The 19,933-nt window shown below is 36.3% G+C and overlaps 1 protein-coding gene across 8 annotated transcripts in view; it reads left to right on the top strand.

Annotated features, from left to right (window-relative positions):
* CDC42BPA (CDC42 binding protein kinase alpha) overlaps positions 1–19,933 on the top strand; it is a 311,999-nt gene that overhangs the window by 83,404 nt on the left and 208,662 nt on the right. For 7 of the 8 annotated variants that reach the window (XM_087424444.1, XM_087424440.1, XM_087424442.1 and 4 more), the window contains exons 3-4: positions 10,994–11,077; positions 18,334–18,429. In XM_087424444.1, the coding sequence (XP_087280570.1) occupies positions 10,994–11,077; positions 18,334–18,429 (180 nt within the window). Of the gene's footprint in view, positions 1–4,173; positions 4,332–10,993; positions 11,078–18,333; positions 18,430–19,933 lie in introns of all 8 variants that reach the window. The other variant, XM_087424443.1, reaches the window with a different exon arrangement.

Raw genomic sequence — 19,933 nt, 5'->3', positions numbered from 1 at the left:
ATGAATGTGTTTATGAAAGTAGGAGTAAAGATATAAGATACTTTGATCTTTCTAATGGGAAAGGTGAGAACCCCTGTACAACTTCTTCCTAGCGCTTATAGTTTTAACTATTGAATTCCTTATTCCTGTGTTTAATTTTTGTCTTCACCAATAGACTATATGTGTAGACAAGGATTGAACTTCTTTATTCATTATACTCAGTATTCAGTACAGTGCTTGTAAATATAATAATTTTCCTTATTAGAAATTAAAAACAGAAAAATGAAGTTTTTTTTTTTCATGCTTTTCTGTTTCGACTAATGAAAATAAAACTTATTAATCATGTACTGTAATCCAGACATGTTCCATGCCCTTGATTAGGGTCACAGTGTAATCAGCAAGAGGAAGGTACACAGCATTGAGATATACTTGTATAATTTTGGGGCTTATCTTTCCAATTTTATTTCTGTTAATAGGTAATAAAATTGAGATAGTTTTATAAACATTAATATCTAATCAGCTTTTCTTACCAAATATTTTAAGTCTTTTCCCCACGTGTTGAAATACTTCTTTGTAAACTTGATTTCTAATGGCTGCATAAAAGTCCATTATGTGGATTTTGTATAATTTACTTAACAATAATGTTAAGCTAGAATGTTCGCTCCATGAATATAAGGATTTTTTCCCTCTCAGTTCACTGCAATTCCCAAGCACCTATAACAGTATCTGGTACATAGTGGTGCTCAATACATATTTGTAGGATGAATGAATGAAATATTTAGGTCATTGTGTTTTTTCTATATTATAAATAGTACTCTCTAAAACCTTTTTGTACATAATGCTTTCACTGCATTTCAAATGATTTTCTAAATCTTTTCTTTTAGAATAAATTTCTAGAACCGGACCTTGCTGGTTGAAAGGATATGGACAAAGATGATTTCAGAATGGTTTTCTTTTCTCTATGAAATAATGTTATCTGTGGCTTTCTATTTTTATACTTTAATTTTGTAAATTTCCTTTAATAATTATATTCAATTAGAATAAGAGTTTTTTCTTTTAAGTGCATTTCTTTTTATTCAGTGAGCAGTTAGTGATCTTGTGAATGAAATATATGATTTTTGTTGTTGGTGATGAAAGATGAGGACTGAAAGGTCACTTGGGCAAAGCAGTGAATGACTTGGGTATGCTATGCTAATAAGGAACTTTATTCTAAAGGAGTGGGAGTCCGTCCTCTCAAATATTAGTAAACAGAGTAGTGATGTAATCAGAATTCTCTTAGAAAGATAATACTGATGATAGTGTCCAGGAAGGATTGGATAGAGAAGAGGCCAGAGGCAGGGAGACCCTGTATTTCTAGCTCTCGGGCCCCCACATCTAATCAGTCACCTACTTTTATATCCTAAGTATTTCTTAAATTTCCTCCTCTCTTCCCTAGTTGGTCCTAAATATCCTTCACCTCGACTACTGCTGTAACCTTCTCATTTCTTTCCCTACCTCAGAACCATTCTCCACAGAGCTATTCAAGTGATCTAGCTAACACCAGCTATGAAGAATGGTTGCCTGTTATCTCCATTTTAAGGTTCTAGTTGAGTTAACATGGCATGCAAGTGCCTCCATTACTTGGATCCTTCAGCCTCATTTCTTGCTCCTCCCTGCTAGGAGGAAAACCTTTCCTAGGAAAAACTGCTGATTGTCCCTGAAATCTTCACCCCTCTCTGCCACACAGATATTTCTAGCTTCTGTGCCTTGTTCATGCTGCCCCCACTTCCCAGTATATCTCCTCTCTCCAATGAAACCTCTTGGTACCCTTTGTCTGGAGTTCTTTGTGTAAGACTCAGGTGTCAGTCACCTCTTCCAAGAAACTTGAACATGTATATTCACATAATACACTCTTCCCTCCCCAACTCTAAACTTTTGGGTCAGGGCTCTCTTCTGTGCGTTTTATAGGCCTCGTTTTTACCTTTCCTTTCCATGTTGTACTGTAATTATCTGTGTCGGTGTGTTTCCCACACTGGACTGTGAGATTTTTGAGGGCAAGGACTCTTTCATTGACCTTTTATTCGCAGAAGTTAGCATAATGTCTGGCATATAGTAAGGTGGTCAAAAAGGAGCCTGTTATCATTTTTCAGGTGAAATGATGAGGGCTTGAACGAGGTCATGGTAGTGGGAAAGAAGAGTGGGTGGGAGACACAGGCTGGAAAGGAGTCACTTTGGATGTCAGTGATAGTTAAACGTAGAAGTCAGAGATGATTGGGGTATGCAGCTTGAGTAATGCGGTTGGTATACAGGTTTTTGACTTGTTATATTTGAGATATTTGCTGAACATTCTAGAGAGATGACTAGTAGGCAACTAATAATATGGGTCTAGATATTAGCAGATAATGATTTCGGAGTCATCAGCATATAGGTATTAACTGGGGCATTTGGAATAGATAATAACAAGTTGGGAAGGAGAGGAGGTATAAAAAAGGTGGAGTAGGGATCCTTGGGGAATGTTTACCAGGTTACAGAAAAAAAAAGTAGAGAAGTATAATGATTGTCAGCAGTGTCCAATAATGAAGAGAGGGTGAAGTCTCAATACATTTTATTTGGAAATTGGAAGGTCATTATTGATTTTTGAGAGAATAATTTCAGTCCAGTAGAGTGAAGTAGGAACTAGATTGAAAGAGGTAGAGAAGCAAATAAATGACGAACAAGTGGAAAAAGCAAGCATATACTACTCTTTAAAAATGTGCTTCGTGGAGAAATGATGCCTTATGGAAAAGGGATGTGATATCATTTCCTTGAGGGGAAGCTAGGGTGGCAGTAAAGTTTTTGTTTTTGGATGGGAGATGGTCTTGGAAAAGTTTATCAATTGACATTCAGGAGCCAGAAGAAAGGGGGCTTGAAGTCCAGAAACAAATCTTTAATGGAACAAGGGCAAGAAGGGAAGGAAGGGGCAGGTCTTGGATCAAGATCTCAGATGATACTGTTAGCCTTGAAAGTGGTGGGGACACTTCTTCCTTGGGTTCCAAAAGAAAAGAAGTAAAGATAGGTAGAAATGTAGAAATGTTAAAAGACGGTATGAGGCAATGTGAAGGATCTATTTTTTATGAAGTAGGCTAACAGAGCATTAATTGTGGGTGGGGGTGGATAGGACAGGGGTGGGATAGATGGTGGTGGCAGGGTGGCATGGGGTATTTTAGAAGATTGGTAAAGGACAAAGAATTAATGGTGGGACTGCAGTTAGATTTTAGGGCTCAGTTGAGATTGAGTTATGGAAAAAAAGGAAGTAATAATAAAAGTACTTAAGAAATAATTTCTTTTTTTGTAAAAGGGACTGAAAAAAAGGGTAGGGCACTGGAGAATTACTTATAAGTTCATCGTTAGGATTGAGGCAGATAGTTAAGGACAGCGATATTTGCCCTACAGCCTTAATGCTTGGAAGAATTGAAGAATGGGGTGCAGAGCTGGGGAGGGGGCTGCAGCAGAGCGCAGTCCAGGCGTCTGTTGACCCAGAATAAGTCCTGCCTGGTCACAGGCCCCTGAGATTTAGACCTCCAGAGTCAACTCGGAGTACTTAATGCTTGACTGATAATATTTGAGATTAGTGTGAGAAGGTGTCTTTTTTTTTTTCTTTCTTTCTTTTTTGGTATATTCTTGCTCTATATGTGTATCAATTAAAGTATGTAAAATAAAAGCAGCAAACATTGCAGATAATATACTCTTAATTTTCAGACAGAGTGAATTTTGTGTAGAAAAGTAGTGTTGGCTGGTTTACAAGCTCTTGCTGCTTAGTTATTCATTGTTGGTTAAAATATCTCTGGTGGCCTCACATACTCTGTAGTGTTTATCAGTCAACAGATTTCGAAATGCAAAGATGACCCTAAAGACATCATTATTTCCTCCAAGGTGTTTTGTCTTCTATCAGGAATTTGTAAATATGTAGACCCAGTGGATAGGCTCACCATGGCACCGATATCTGATAGGAGCAGCATTTCTGTCAATTATGCTTTTTCTCAAAAAAATAAAACCATGAAAATAAAAGCATAATTTATGTAACTTCTACAAGAAATGCATAAATCATGGGAAACAATAAAGGAGCAAGATATAATTGAAAATCAACAGCTCTACGAGTTAAGAACCTTCTCTCTACGACTCAATTGTTGTCAGTCACTGCTTAACTTAACGCTGGGTTTTCCTTTTTGCTTTCAGGAAAACCTTTAACTTACGCCCTGGGTGTTGCCTGTCCACAGTTTCCTGGTGGCTCACCGCTTCTGCCTGCTCCAGCCTTGCTCCGGCAGCTTCAAGGCTTCTGGGCTTCAGAGCTTGTTGTGAAAGCTTGCTGCTTTGGCCTGCTACCCCTGCTTCAGGTGTCAAAAGCTTTTAATTAGCTTGCTTCCTCTAATTACTATAACTAGGCCCTTATGTGTCTGCGTAACCTAGTCCTAGGGTCTGAAAGGAGAATTATTTTTAGCCATTCATTCTTCCTTAAAAACTCTTGTACCCTGGCTCTCCCGGGATTCAAGGGGGAGAGTAAAAGAAGTGTGAAGTTGAACTGCATGATGCACCTTTGCAGGGCTGGTCCTCAGTCCATAGGGGCACACTAGTATGGGCATCCTGTATCGTTATAGCCAATGTCTGTTCTGATTGGTCGAAGCCCATGCTGTACCAATTTTTAAATATTTTGACTCTCACTACTGTATGTATAAATTGTGTCTCCATAGAGAGGATACCTCTAGTTGTTTAGTAAACTCTTTGTAGTGTTTTTAGTTTGCTTGTTAAAGAGACTAAATATTTTTTTCATTAAATATTTTGAACAAACTGATCGCTAACAGAACAGTTTATAAAAAACAAATACAGGGCCGGCCCCATGGCTTAGCAGTTAGGTGCGCGTGCTCCGCTACTGGCGGCCCTGGTTCGGATCCCGGGCGCGCACCGACGCACTGCTTCTCCAGCCATGCTGAGGCCACGTCCCACGTACAGCAACTAGAAGGATGTGCAACTATGACATACAACTATCTACTGGGGCTTTGGGGGAAAAAAAAGGAGGAGGATTGGCAATAGATGTTAGCTCAGAGCCGGTCTTCCTCAGCAAAAAGAGAAGTATTAGCATGGATGTTAGCTCAGGGCTGATCTTCCTCACACACAAAAAAAACAAATACGGTGATTTCCATACATATTAACAATGATCACCATTAACCTGTCAATAGATATCAAGCTTATAGGCATGATGAATGGGAAGAGCTCTTCAGGACCTGTAGAACTATTCAGTACTTAGTAAAGAATGCTAGCTCTGTAATCAGATAGTGAGGACTGTAGAACCCATTTTAGAATGGTGTGAGCATTAAGTTAAGGTGGTAAATGTAATGTCCTTAGCCCAGTGTGAGGCACACAGTAAGCTTTCTATAAATAAAAGTTGCTTTTATCTTATTATTGTTAATAATAAATGATGGTAGACATTATACTGGGGAGATGAAAAAGAGACAAAAGCAATAAACAGTGAACAGTAACCAGCAGACAAAAGATAACGAAGGCTAAGTTGTGCAGTCGACTTTGAAAACTATATAATTGTTCAGAGAGCGACATGAGCTGGAATAATCTGATACACACTTAATAAATCTTAATATACACAATTATATTTCATTTATCATAATCCCTTATTTTTATTTGAGTTTCAGTATCAGTTTAGTAGTATACTTGAAGCTGAGAGTATTGATGCCTTATGACTTTCTATGTATATACGCTCATATAGATTACATATCATTCATCATTTATTCAACAAATATTTATTGAGTACCTATTGATTCTCAAGCACTGGGCGTATAGTGAACAAATGAGAAAAAGTAGTCCCTGCTCTTATACTTTAGTGAGAGAGGCAAACAATAAACAAAATAGATAAGTGAATATATAGTTTTAAATAATAAGAGCTAAGGGGGAAAGGAAGCAGAGAAATGGGATAGGAAGTGTGAAAGGGCAGAGTGACTTTTCAGTGAGGGAGAGAGCAGGCCATGTAGCTACATGGGGGAGACTGTTCGAGACCTGGGGAACAGCAAGTGCAGAAGCCCTGAGTTCGGTTAACAAGGTGACCAGTATGTCCGGAGCAGAGTGTGAGGAGGAGACTAGCATGAGATCTGGGAGGTTGGAGGACCGGAATATGTTGCCCTTATAGGTTATAGTAAGGATTTTGACTTTTACTTGGAGAGAGATTGGAAACTGTTGGAAGTTTTGGAGTAGAGGAATGTCATGATCAGAGCTACGTTTAAACAGGATCACTGTGGCTGCCCTGTTGAGAATAGATTGTGGGGAGTAAGGGCATAAGCAGAGAGGCTGGGTAGGACAATCCAGCAGGATATAATGGTAGGTTGGCATAGCATAGACCAGAAGAGGTGTGGTGAATTCTGGATATATTGAATATAGACTAGATTTGCAGAACTACATGGCAACTGTTTCTTGGACATTGAAATTCCATTCAATATGGTGCCATCATTCCTAAGTTATGTGTTGTAGCTATAAGTGATGATACTTAAATTGTTTAAGAACACATTCCTTTACATTTGTCACTTACTGATTTTTTGCCTAGTGTTTGTAATTTTTCTAACATCATAGTGCTTTTAAGGTAAAGTCTTTAAAGACATCTCTATGTTTGGTGTTTTAAAAAATATGTCTTTGTTCTGTGTTAAGTTTGTAATCTTCCACTCCATACTAAATGTACTTTTCATTTTGATCAAATTAAGGAAGAACATTTTAACATACTACCCTCTTATGTATCAGTTAGCCAGGGTTCTCAAAAACATAGAACCTGAAGTTAGAGTTCTAGGAGAATCCTGTTTTTTTTAGTTTTCTTCTACTGAAATGAACATGAAAATGATCTGTAGTGTTAAAGAAGAAGAACAAGATCAATTTTATTTTATTTTATCACTCCATCAGCTTCATATTCTTGTCTCATCGTGTCATCAAGTTGATAATTCAGGGTTATTTCCTGGGGCCGGCCCGGTTGCGTAGTGGTTAGGTTCACGCGCTCTGCTTTAGCGGCCCAGGGTTTGCAGGTTTGGATCCTGGGTGCAGTCCTACGCACCCCTTATCAAGCCTGCTGTGGCAGCGTCCCACATATAAAATAGAGGAAGGTGGGCACAGATGTTAGCTCAGGGCCAATCTTCCTCAGCAAAAAGAGGAAGATTGGCAACGAATGTTAGCTCAGAGCTAATCTTTCTCACGAAAAAAAAAAGAATATTTCCTGAACTGACATTCTTTATTTCACCACATCCCACCTCATTTTAGAAAAGTTTTTAGGCAGCTCGTGAAACTGTTATAAGATAGCTTTGAGAATGTTTTTCACCCTGCAGCAGCATGGCATTCCTGATGACCACATAAACGTGTAGAATGGGTCTCATTTTGGCCCTTTTCTGCCACACTACAATACCTCAATAATTAGTAGTCATTTCATGGCCAAGATGAGGTGTGGTATTTCACAGTATCCCATTCCATGCTTCAATTTTGCATGTTCTGTACAGAAAGTGTAGAATGGTGAATAGAAATGGTGAATACCTGGAAATACCTGATTTTGTAATATTTTGGTACATACATATGGCATGGAAATTTGTAGGTATATATTTTATGTGTATATATAGAAAAAATAATCAGTGTACAAACTTCAATAAATTTCTTTTAAACAGTATGTTGTGAACTTTTCTCTATTAAATAGTATTCTTTAGCAATATTTTCGAGAATATGAATAATTTTCTATCATTTTATGATATATCATATTTGGTCAATTTCATCTTTCAGAATATTTATTTCCAATATTTTACTTTTGGAAACCACTCTATAGTAAATATTGTGGCTTAGTTTTTATTTGTATATATTTTCAATTGAGGATATTTCTAGCTATATTTCTATATATAATAAAATTATAGAAAGTTGTAAGTTGAAGAGATCAAAGTTTCTTATTTCGTAGTTAAAGAAATTGAAGAAATTGAGATGTGTAATGCCTGCTACATATTAGTGGTAGAGCAAGGGCCAGTTCAGAGATGGGACTCTCATGTGCTTCGTGCAAGGCCTGACTTAGTAACAGCTAATGCTTAGTGAATTCTCCTAAGTGCCAGACCCTGTCGTAGGCACTTTATACTTATATTAATTATTTTAATCTTTACTACAGTTATATAAGGTAAGTACTGTTATTAACAGATAAGTACTGTTATTAACTCTGTTATATTGATGAGAAAACTGAAGTTTTAAGAGGTTAGGTTATTTGCCCAGAGTTATGCAGCTAATGACAGAGCCAGGACTCAAACCCACGTAGTCAGGCTGCAGAGTCCATGCTGTCACTACCACCCTGAACAGCCACAATAAATGCTAGCTCGGAGTTGGAGGGTTCAGTAAGTCCTAGTTTATTTCTACTGCACAGCTCTATAATCCAGAGGTGGTTTTGGTTCTGATGTTTTTTGGCTTTTAGAAAGATAATTTAGTGCATATATTCTATTTTATATAGCTTAGTGCGTATACTCTATTTCATATAGCACTCCTATTGGGGTTTGAAGCAGCACTTAATGAGCAAAGGCATTAGTGTTTCTGCAATGAAGCATGTTTGTCTTTACATTAAGTGACATTAAAAAAACAAAAAACTATAATTAGCCTGGTGTCAGTACGTGCTGCCAAATGAATTGTAAAATTCTTTTGGCTTTTAGAACTGCAGGTAAGGAATTGTAGACCTGCATAAAACTCTTAGTAGAGTACTTGGCATTTAGAGCGCACTCCGTATGTGTTGGTGGATACTACTACTACTACTACTACTATAAATCATCAGATACTTATATACCCATACACGTAGAAAATTGGTGAGTCACACAGTGCTAGGAGTCCCTTTCTCATGTCTTGACCTGAGGAAGGGAAGATGTCTAAGTGTTGGAGTCTTTCAGCCGTTCTTCCCTAAGTCAGAATAAGAAAAGACTTAAGTGATAGCCTTCCGTGTGTCTTCCCTGTCCTAAATGTGGGTGTCTAGCTCAGTGCTCCTGTCCTTCTGTCCATTTGCACTCCCAATTATGCAACATATTATTTGAGTCTACAGAGTAGCTAAATTTGTGTTTTCAGCCTTTCAGAGATCTTAGTGTCGCAAGTTTTTCCTTGCTCTTTATTACAGCCCCCTTTCTTTATTTTTTTTCCAGCTTTATTGAGATATAATTGACATATAAGGTTATGTAAGTTTAAGGTGTACAAAGTGATGATTTGATACATGTATATATTGCAAAATGATTAGCACAGTAAGGTTAACACCTCCATCACCTCACATAATTAACTTTTTTTTTTTTTTGTGGTGAGAATATTTAAGATCTACTCTCTTAGCAACTTTCAGGCATGTAATACAGTGTTGCTAACTGTGTCGCCATGCTATACATTAGATCCCCAGAACTTACTCATTTTATAACTGGAAGTTTGTATTCTTTGACTAACATCTCCCCATTTCTCCTACCCCCCAGCCCCTGGCAACCATCCTTCTACTCTCTGTTTCTATGAGTTTGGCTTTTTTAGGTTCCACATATAAGTGAGATCATACACTGATTTTCTTTCTGTGTCTGGCTTATTTCACTTAGCATAATGTCCTCCAGGTTCATCCATGTTGTCGCAAAAGCAGGATCTCCTTTTTTATAGCTGAATGATATTCCATTGTATATACATATGCATGCCACATTTTCTTTATCCATTCATCTGTCAATGGACATTTAGTTTGCTTCTATGTCTTGTACAGCCCCTTTTCTTTAAGCGTAAGCCCATTGGAAGAACAATTTAACTGACCCATCTTTTCTCCAGATATGACCAGATAGAACTAAAGACTAAAGTGATTGCATTTGAAATTAAGATATTTCCTCTTTCTTCCTACCATTTTAATTGATGAAACACTGTAATCACAGTCATATAACCGTTTATGACAATTACCAAGAGATGTTCTAGTTTATATAGTATTATAGTATTATAAGCTGATTTTAATTATATGGTCATATGACTTTTATTGCAATCTGATCCAAATATAAATTTATTTAAATGCACTTGATATGTACATTTGCTATTAAGATTTTAAAAATTATGGTACTTGAGTTTAAACCTATTCTATATCCTTAGAACTATCCCTCTGAACTGTTTGAAGGTATACTGTATATACTTTGTTCTCACCTGCATATTAGGGTAGTATTTGTCTTCCCCTTCCACAGCCCCTGATAACGGAAACATCCTCACTGAACCTTCATCTCCTCTTCTGTAGTTCAGTCTCAGCCCTGTCGCATCCCCAATGAGCTGGGAGGGTCCCCTAGAGATTGTCGAGTCAAACTGAAGCAGAAGAGTAGAAACAGCAATGTAATCAGTTTGTTGAGGGTGAGAATGTGGGCTTATTTATTTGTATTTGACAGTTCTTTGATCCATAATTAAAATACAAAATACAGAAATATCTGTTCTTTTTTTTTTGTTGGAAAGGAATGTGTAAAGTCAACAATTAGTAAAGCTGGTAGCTTTAACTGATCTTTAGGGCGGGGTGTGTGTGTGTGTGTGTGTGTATGTATTGGGGGTTGTGGTATCATGTGTAAGACTGTGTGGTGTGAAAAATAGTATCATGTTCAGTTTACTTTGTATTGTTTGATCCCTACAAAACATATTTGTTTTGGCAGCTGGCATTCCTTGTAGCATCGTGTTAGAATTCAACATGCATTATTTAATAAGCTCTAGTTATTTCCTGTTGTACATTTTGGTCAATTTCTCAGTGATAATAGTTGTTGAGTTTAAATTGTAGGGCAAAAAACTTGAAAAGCAGACTATAATATATAATCACCAACTGATACAGTGTTCAGAAATACAGTTGTTTGGCACATATTCTGTAACGTAACTTTTTCAACTGACAATATTATTTGATTTAGGATCTTAGAATTTGAACTGCATGGAAATCATTGATAATTTTGGTATTTATTTTTTTACAGAGAGGAAAAAGGAAAATGGTTGACTGAAAAAAATATTATTTGTCATATTTTAAAAGTTGTGTTTCTTTTTCTAGGTTGCTGTAGTGAAACTGAAAAATGCAGATAAAGTATTTGCAATGAAAATATTGAATAAATGGGAAATGCTGAAAAGAGCTGAGGTAAGATTCTAATTATTGGAATATTTAAATAATATTTTAGAAATATTTGTAGAAAACTATAAAATTATAGAAAGCCAATAGATCTTTAAATATCATCTAGTAACGTTTTATCTGTGATGCATTATATTTTAAGGCCTAAGAGACAAATTCAGCAATTCACAATTGTGATATAGTTATGATAAAAGTTATAATTTGTAATGCTAATTTAGTATTGTCTGAAAACCAAATGGAAACCCTTGTAATGCGGGGCTTATACATTTATGTTAAAAGGGTTTGTGGAAACCAGTTTCTTTTATAGGAAGAAGTTTTGTATTTATTAATTCCTAATTTGACATAACTTGTTTATATTATTTTGTATTTATCTGTATTCTGCTCTAAGCAAAAGTCAGCAGGAGTTTTGAATACATCCTCTCAGAATTCTTTTTATTGCTGATTATGCAGTAAAATTTATATTTTGTTTTATATTATTAAAGAATGGTAGTAAAATCTAGTATTACAAGAATTGTCAGCATTATTATATTGCTGCTAGATTTGAGGGAAAGATTGGCTGAAGTGATGTGAAAAATATCTAATAGATGGGATGGTCTGGTCAGAGCTGATATTACACGTAAACTTGAGGGGGGGTTCTGGAGGTCTCCTGCTGTGCTGGATAATAGTGAGTGGCTGGATGGGGTAGGGCACCCAGGGGCCTCAGGGAAGTATGACTTACTGATGTGGAAGTATTTCAATATTTTAACGTACAGAGTGGTTGTACTGCTGAGTAGGCTGAGTGTTAGCCCTGGAGGTTAGTAAGATCCATAAGAGGATAATGAGAAATTAGCCCTTAGAAATCTTTCTTTATCTCCCATTGCTTGTAGCAACTTGAAAAGGAACAGACAGAGAGGGAAAAGCAAAAGGTTCCCACGATGATGGATACAGTGGTAGTGAAATACTTCGTTATTTCTTTCCTTTGGGAAATTTGAAAAATATAATAAGACACAAAGAAGAAACTAATAATCACTTGCATTCTATCGTCTAGAATTAATCAGTAACATTTTGGGCAAGTTTTTGCTTTCAGTCTTTTTTCTCTGTGTCTACTGAAGAAAACTGTACGAGTGAAATACAAATATATTCTTTGTGAAACAAATAATAGCACATTAAAGATAAAGCTAAAGTACTGTGACTACACCCCACCCAGGCCCAGCCCTTCTCTCTACCTCCCAGAGGCAATTACTATGTAGTAATATCCTGTTTTAAAAAGTATCTGGAAACTTTTATGTCACTCTGGCATATGTGCCAGTGCCCATTATATTCAATAACTTCAGTCTTTGTTTCTGAATTTCCCAAAGGCTGAATTGCCTTGCTGTCTCTGGTTGGATTTTCCAGGTGGTCAACACTGAGAATGAGTTTAGTGTGCAGTATATTTATTAGGGAGTCCTTCTGAAATCAACAGTTGTAGGAGGGAAGGGAGGGAAACATGATTTGTCAGGAGAAGTCAAGCTGTCCCCCAGCCTCAGTTGATCCAGCAGGGAGCTGTGGAGCGGAAATGGTCTTTTGGAGTTGTCCTGCTTTGGGCCAAATGACTGGCCTTTCTGCACTTGCCCCAGTCCGTCACTGGATATGGGCCGCCTCCAGAAGGACGTGGCCTTGGACTAGCGGGCTCTGTGCAGCTGAAGCAAACCCTGGGGGGCTGACAGCCTTGCCAGCAGCTGGAGCAGCATGTCTTCTTATTAAGAAATAGTAAATAGGTATGTTCTAATTGTTTCACAGGAGTAATAGTGGTCAGTTTAGAGTTTCAGAGAGAGAACTTTTTAAAATTGAGTTCGTTTGTACTTATTTTTTATGAAGTTGGATATATTGGGGAAGAATTGTGAAAGGGAAAGATAACTGGGTTAGTTTTCACTACTGACTGGAAGAAGTGGCAAAATAGAGGATAAAACAGGGAATAATTGAAATTAAATATTATCTTGTTGAGTTAAAAAGCATAATATATTGTTTCTGGGGGAAGGTGGAGTAGATGTACTTCTCCCTGTCTCTCCCGTTAAGTACACTAAGGAGCCTGGACATTATATGTAAAAACCAACATGAGAAGACTCTGAAAGGCAAGAGAAGAGGGTAGACGAGACTGCGACGTCAGGGCCCAAGGAACAACGCTGCTTCTATGAAGTCAGTATTATTCTGATGGAAAAAACAGACAAGGGCCATACAAAGAAAATTCAAGACCAGTATGCCTCATAGACATAGCTTTAGTGATCCTTAACAAAATATTAGCAAATAGAATTCAGCAATATATGAAAAGTATTACACACCATGACCACCTGAGGTTTATTTCAGGGATACAAGACTGGTTCAATATACGAAAGGAACTCACCTCAACTATTTGAAACTTTTATCTTTTAGGGAAAAACTCTACATTGCACTTCTAAAGAATTCATTTTAAAGTAGAGTGGAATTGTATTTCTATGCTTGAATTATCAAATCCTTTTTTAAAAACATTTAAAAAACCCGTTGTGACCATGACTTATCCGACTTTGGAAAACTGGGCCTATCAATGACACTTAATAAATTAGAAATGAGTAGCAGAATTTCTTGTTTTTTTTAATGTGTATTGTTGATACTTGAAAACAGTTTTTCAGAGATCTACCTTTAACCTATCTGCCATATTTATTTCTATTTAAGGTATATAACAAATATATAATTAGTGGGACGTGGATTATTTGAAGGTACTAGGAAACCTTCTTTCTTTCTATACCTAGCAGCTGAATAATTGCTAAATAATCTTACAGTTACAGAGATGGATACTCCTACAGATACATCATTTACAAACTGGGGTAGTGCATCAGTAGTCCTTTCAGTTAATTTCCCCCAATCTATTCTGTAAATTTTACCTTCTTTTCAAATTTACTCGGCTCTTTCTTTCTTTCTTTTTTTTTTTGAGGAAGATCAGCCCTGAGCTAACATCCGTGCTAATCCTCCTCTTTTTGCTGAGGAAGACCGGCTCTGAGCTAACATCTATTGCCAATCCTCCTCCTTTTTTTCTTCCCCAAAGCCCCAATAGATAGTTGTATGTCATAGTTGCACATCCTTCTAGTTGCTGTAAGCGGGACGTGGCCTCAGCATGGCGGGACAAGCGGTGCATCAGTGCACGCCCGGGATCCGAACCAGGGCCGCCAGTAGCGGAGCGCACGCACTTAACTGCTAAGCCCCCGGGCCGGCCCTACTCAGCTCTTTCTGACTTCACTCATACAGGAGATGTCCTTACTCATTTCATTGGGAGATGCAGTACAGTTTACAGAAATATTCTCCATCTGGGGAGTTAAACCTTTCTAAGTCTCAGTTATCTCCTTTATTAAATAAAGATAATAATGCTTTCTACCTCATAAGTGGAGTAATAATATATCTTAGTTTACTGTGACAGTACTGGTTTATGCCTGTTGTCTTATTTTTGTTATCGCTGTTTTATTATTTTTATAGTTGTCGGTGCCGGTAGTAGTAGTAGTGATGAACTGAGGTCATTAGATGTGAACTGCCTCTGCTTGCTGACCGGCCACCTACATCAACAGAAAATGCAACGCTATAGAAAGTAAAAAGTAGGAAAATGAAAACTCCCTCTTCTCCCCCAGATATCCAGTCTTTCTGCCCGAAGTAAATCATTATTAAGAGTTTCTATTTATCTTTAATAGAAAATTTTACTGTAATGGAATCATATCAAAAGACTTATTTTTCACATTTCTTTTATCATTTAGTAATATATATTAGATTTTTCCATTTCCATATTTATACATTTATCTTCTTTTTATTAGCTTCATTATACTAAATGGATATGTTTTTAGTAGCATGATTTTTTTAAAAAACATTGATGACCATTTAGGTTGTTTCTACCTTTTTACTATTTTGAACTATTCTGTGGTAAAAATCTTTATACATTTTGGAGTATTTTGGAGTACTTTTGCAAGTTTATCCAAAGTGTGAATTTTAGTAAGGTGGACTATACATTTAATTATTTCACCAAATCTAAATATGTGTTATTGGCAAAGAGCAATTTCAAAACAAGAGAGAAAATAGTGCATCAGGACTAGTTATGCCACCTAAGAAGTATATGCAATGTAAAATAAAAATAAAAGGGACTATGAAACGCTGTTAATCAGAGATGTTGCTGTTGGCTACGCTGAGGTACTCCCATTTGTGTACACTGAGGTTGAAGGGATTTTAAGGGTAATTTTTATACTAAGAGATTTTCACGTTGTGCTGACTCTAGAATTTACCTACTCCCCAGATGAAATTTGTCGATAGTGGAACTCCTGGGTTGGGGAGGATGGGTAGGTATACATTTAAACTTTGATAGCTATTGCCAAATTGTCTTGAACAAATTGAACATTCCTGTGGCAAGCGGAATGTTCGGTTGAATAGAAAGTGAGTGACAGAATCTGAAGAGGTTGTGTAGCATCCAGTAACCCCTCCCACATGTTTGTTACATTCTTACAGACTCAAATATTCTGCTTTTAAAGGGGAATTTTAAAAAAATCTTTAATTTTTAAAAAAATGTTAGTTGAAGTAGACATCATTATAGCTTTCACCATGGTGAATCATTGGCATAACTTAATGAACCCCATGGTATGCATGCATCATGGTTTAGTTAATGTTAATCTAGAACAAGGTCTCAGGAGTGGCACTTGTGACTTTTGGGGCCAGATAATTCCTTTTGGGGGCTCCCCTGTGCATTGTAGGATGTGTGGCAGCATCCCTGGCCTCGTCCCACTAGATGCCAGTAGCATCCCTCCCACCAGTTGTGACAACCAACTGAGGACAATGTGACATATTGAAGCAAAAAACGAGACTGCACTTCACATCTAAGCTCATTATCTGAGGCATTAATAGAGATAGTTTAATAGCTAAATGTTGACAGATAAAATCTTCTGATGTCTGGGATTTACTTTAAAAAAATCCTTTATGTGTGTGTATACACATGTGTGTGAGCACATATACATGTGGAAGGAGGGTGGTGGTAAGCCGGTGAGGGTGTAGATGAAACAGATTGAACAATAAAATAATTGTTGAAGTTGGTTGATGGGTGTGTTGGGGGGAGGGGGTTGTGGTACTCTTCTTTCCTATATATGTTTGAAGTTTTATATCATAAACAGTTTATTTTATATTTTTTATTTTTAAAAATTAGTTTTTCACTGAACTGTTTAGCATAGATTAGAATCTACTTAAAGTTTAATCTGTTCTGTTGAACAAAAAATCTTTGGAGCTTTATTTAGTTTGGAGTCATTAATCAAATGTTTATTAGATTCTAGCAGGAATGTCTGTAAAATTCCAGATAGTTGTCATAGTAAGATAAAGCCAGGAGAAAAGAGTCTCCTGGGCTCTGACAGCCTTCACCACCTCTCTAAAATGTTAGCAGCAAACCATAACCTCAGGTCAGTTAAATTCTAAAGCAGAATTTAATGGTAGATATGTCAAATGATTCTGTTTTCCCCTTAAAGTGAACCAAAGCGTGTTGTAGATTTTAATAATCTAATTGACAGGTAAAACTGCCTGTAAAACTACTCATTTGGTTTAAGCTTTAACTGTTTTCAGTATTTTCTCTGGTAATGCTATTTAATGCATGGCTTCGGAAATTCTATTTGATCAATAAAATTTATGGAAATACGTGGGAAAAAATTAGGGTAATGGCCTAATAATGTTAACTGTTTTGCGTATCATGGTTATTGAATTTTCCTTGTGGTAAATAAGTTACTAAGCACCTACCATATATAGAATGCTGTATGATGATTTTTCAGTGTGTATGGAATATGGTACAGCCATCAAGAAAATTAGGTAGATCTCCATGTACTGGTATGGAAAGTTGTTCAGGTATATTGTTACTTGAAAAAAACAACTTACAGAGCACTGTGGTCTCATTTGTGTAAAGAAAAGAAAAGATAGGGGAGATGGGATACTACGTGAATATATAATATGTGTGTCTGTATGATTATGTATGCACAGCAATTTCGTGAGAAGATACTCAACAGGGAGTTAATGGTGGTAACCTCTGGACACAACAAGTGGACAGTGAAAGTACAGGGGCGTGACTGACAGACTTTCAGTTCTGGTGGGACTTGCTGGCATAGCGGAGCTTTTTTAATTAAAGATTTAAAGATGATGTATTATACAATTATATATCATGTGAAATTATTTTTTATTTTTGCCCACACATTTCTAAGGTTCCCCAGGATATATCTTTATAATGGTGGTAATATAGTCTCAGAATAAATTAAAACTTGCAAATCAACAAGAAAAAGAGAATTAGAGGAAATGAGCAAAGGGAGTGAACAATTCAAAGAGAAAGCTCAGAGGCCTGATAAGTGTATGTAAAGCTATTTATCTGCACCTGTAATTAGGAATATGTTAAAAAAAAAGAACAAGGAGATATTTCGCATCCATCATGTTGACAAACGCTTAAAAGTCTAATCATGCTAAGTGCAGTTGAGGATGTGGGCAAAAAAGAAAATTGGCTATATTTGATGAAGTTGAAAATGCGTATATCTAGCATTTCCACTTCTAAGTGTATACCCTAGAGAAACTCTTGTACATTTGTACAGATATATTCACTGCAACATTGTAATAACACAAAATTGTAAATTACCTGTGTTTTCATAATTGTAGGGTTACATAAGTAAATTCTGGTATGTTCCAACAATGGAATACCATAACAATTAAAAGGAAGACAGCTATTATTGAGTAAAAAGTGATCAAGTTGCAAAAGGATAAAACTATACCATTCATGTAAAATTTCAAAACAATGCTATTGGTTTTGGACACACACATGTGTGATCAAAGCATATGATGGGAGGAATATACACTAACTGCAGATTATTCATTATATCAGGGGAAGGAGGGAGGAGAATGGCATAGGAGTAGGAAGGCCGCAACTTGTATCTTATTTCCTTAAAAAATAAAAAGACCAGAACTGAATATAGCAAAATGTTGATATTTATATTATCTAGATGGTAGGTTGGGCCATAGTTATTAATTAAATAATTCTGTGCATTTTTCAGATTTTTTTTGAACTATAATGGTATTTTTAATATAAAATATTTTTTAAATGTACTATCCCGGTTGTCCAGTTTCTGAGGGTGCTTTGAAACTTGAGTTGTTGAAAAGTCATATAATACTGGATGTATTCCTTTTCCAGAACAGAAAGCATAATAAACATATTAAGTGATTGTTTGCATAATATATTGCCTAGTTTTACATTGTGTTCTTTATCAAAAAAAATTTTTTTTCCTTTTCAGACAGCATGTTTCCGTGAAGAAAGGGATGTATTAGTGAATGGAGATAATAAATGGATTACAACTTTGCATTATGCTTTCCAGGATGACAATAACTTGGTAAGAATTGTTTTATTTTGTTACTGTATTCTTATTAATTTTGGGGGGAGAATTTAACATTATTTTCTTTTAAACATTTAAATGTGGATGTTATATAGAAAACCACTGAATTTCAGAGTATAAGTTTATTTGATGTGTGATTTTTTTTTCCCTGGGTAATTCAATACCTTTCCATTGAAAATTTTTATATTTTTTAATAAGCAAGTCAACACCAAATCCAAAAGATTTAAATTCTATAGAAGGTGCTCAGAATTTTTTCTGTTCATGGTTTTCCCAATATATTTTATTTGTATTATTATTACTATTTGGAATTCCGTTACTATTTGGAATTTTACATATTTTTCAAAGTGGTCATGTGCTACTTTAAGTAGAGCCACATTTAAAATCTAGGCTATATCTAATTTTATATTGACATCATGAACTACTTGACAAAAGAAGCTGGGAAAGAACTTGGAGGAAAATCAAAATGTTAGAAGCACTGCCAGTTGGAGATTGAAGAGAACAAGTAAGTAGGAAAATGAGATGAAATCAACCACAGTCGAGTGTACAACTGCTTGGCCTGTTATTCAAGGCTCTTCATTTTCTGACCCCACTTTTTATTCGAAGATTTATTTTTTAGTATGTGTTGAGTTCCTGCTACGTGCCAGACACTACACTATGTACTAGAATATAAAATTAATAAACATTTTTCATTCATTTGATAAATATTTATTGGATGTGTGCTGTGTGCTCAGCACTATTCTCTAGATTCAGGAGGTTCAGTAGTGAATAAAACAAAGGATCTCTTTTCTTACTGTTCTTAATTCTCATGAAGGGAGCCAGACAATAAGTCCAAAATCAAGTAAATAATATTTTCAGATTATTTCAGATGAAGAAAATACAACATTTATTCAAAGGTATGAAGTCAATGAGAGCTATCTTCTAAGACAAATGTACATTAGCTAAACCAAGAAGGGAGAAGAGGCAGAGAGGGCTTGGTGAGAAAAAGCATAGACACGTGAAGCAGCTTGTCATATTCGTATTGATGGAGGATGGAATGAGAGGCTTGGGGATGAGGGGAAGAGATTTAGAGAGTCACGTCATGTAGCACCTTATATGTTATGGTAAGGAAATTAGACTTGCACAACCATGCTTTTTAAAAACAAATTGTTTTTTGGTCATGGAACTCTTGGCATTTGCGTTTTTTAAAATGACGTTATATCTGAAAGACCACACAATAAAGCATATAGAAATGGAACTGCCCCAATTGATTTCTTAGCTTCCTCCTTCCACCTTCCCTCATAATTAATTATTCAGGGGTCTCTCACAGAGCAAGGTTTGAAAACTGCCGTTGTAAGACTGTGGAAGTGTTTGTGGTGGGAAAGGACTAGGGTTGTCTGAGGGATGAGAGAAAGGCGAGTGTGTGATTCAGTAACGAAGGGGAGAGAGGTATGAAGTGAGGCGTCCAGAGTGTGGACCATGCTGAGCAGTTCAGATTTTATTCTAATTTCAAGAAGGGTTTTCA

Source organism: Ceratotherium simum, chromosome 36, assembly GCF_057802395.1.
Source record: "Ceratotherium simum simum isolate JZ-2026a chromosome 36, ASM5780239v1, whole genome shotgun sequence".
Lineage (NCBI taxonomy): Eukaryota > Metazoa > Chordata > Mammalia > Perissodactyla > Rhinocerotidae > Ceratotherium > Ceratotherium simum.
The sequence above is the reverse complement of the archived record's forward strand: the minus strand, read 5'-3'. Positions and strand labels throughout refer to the sequence as shown.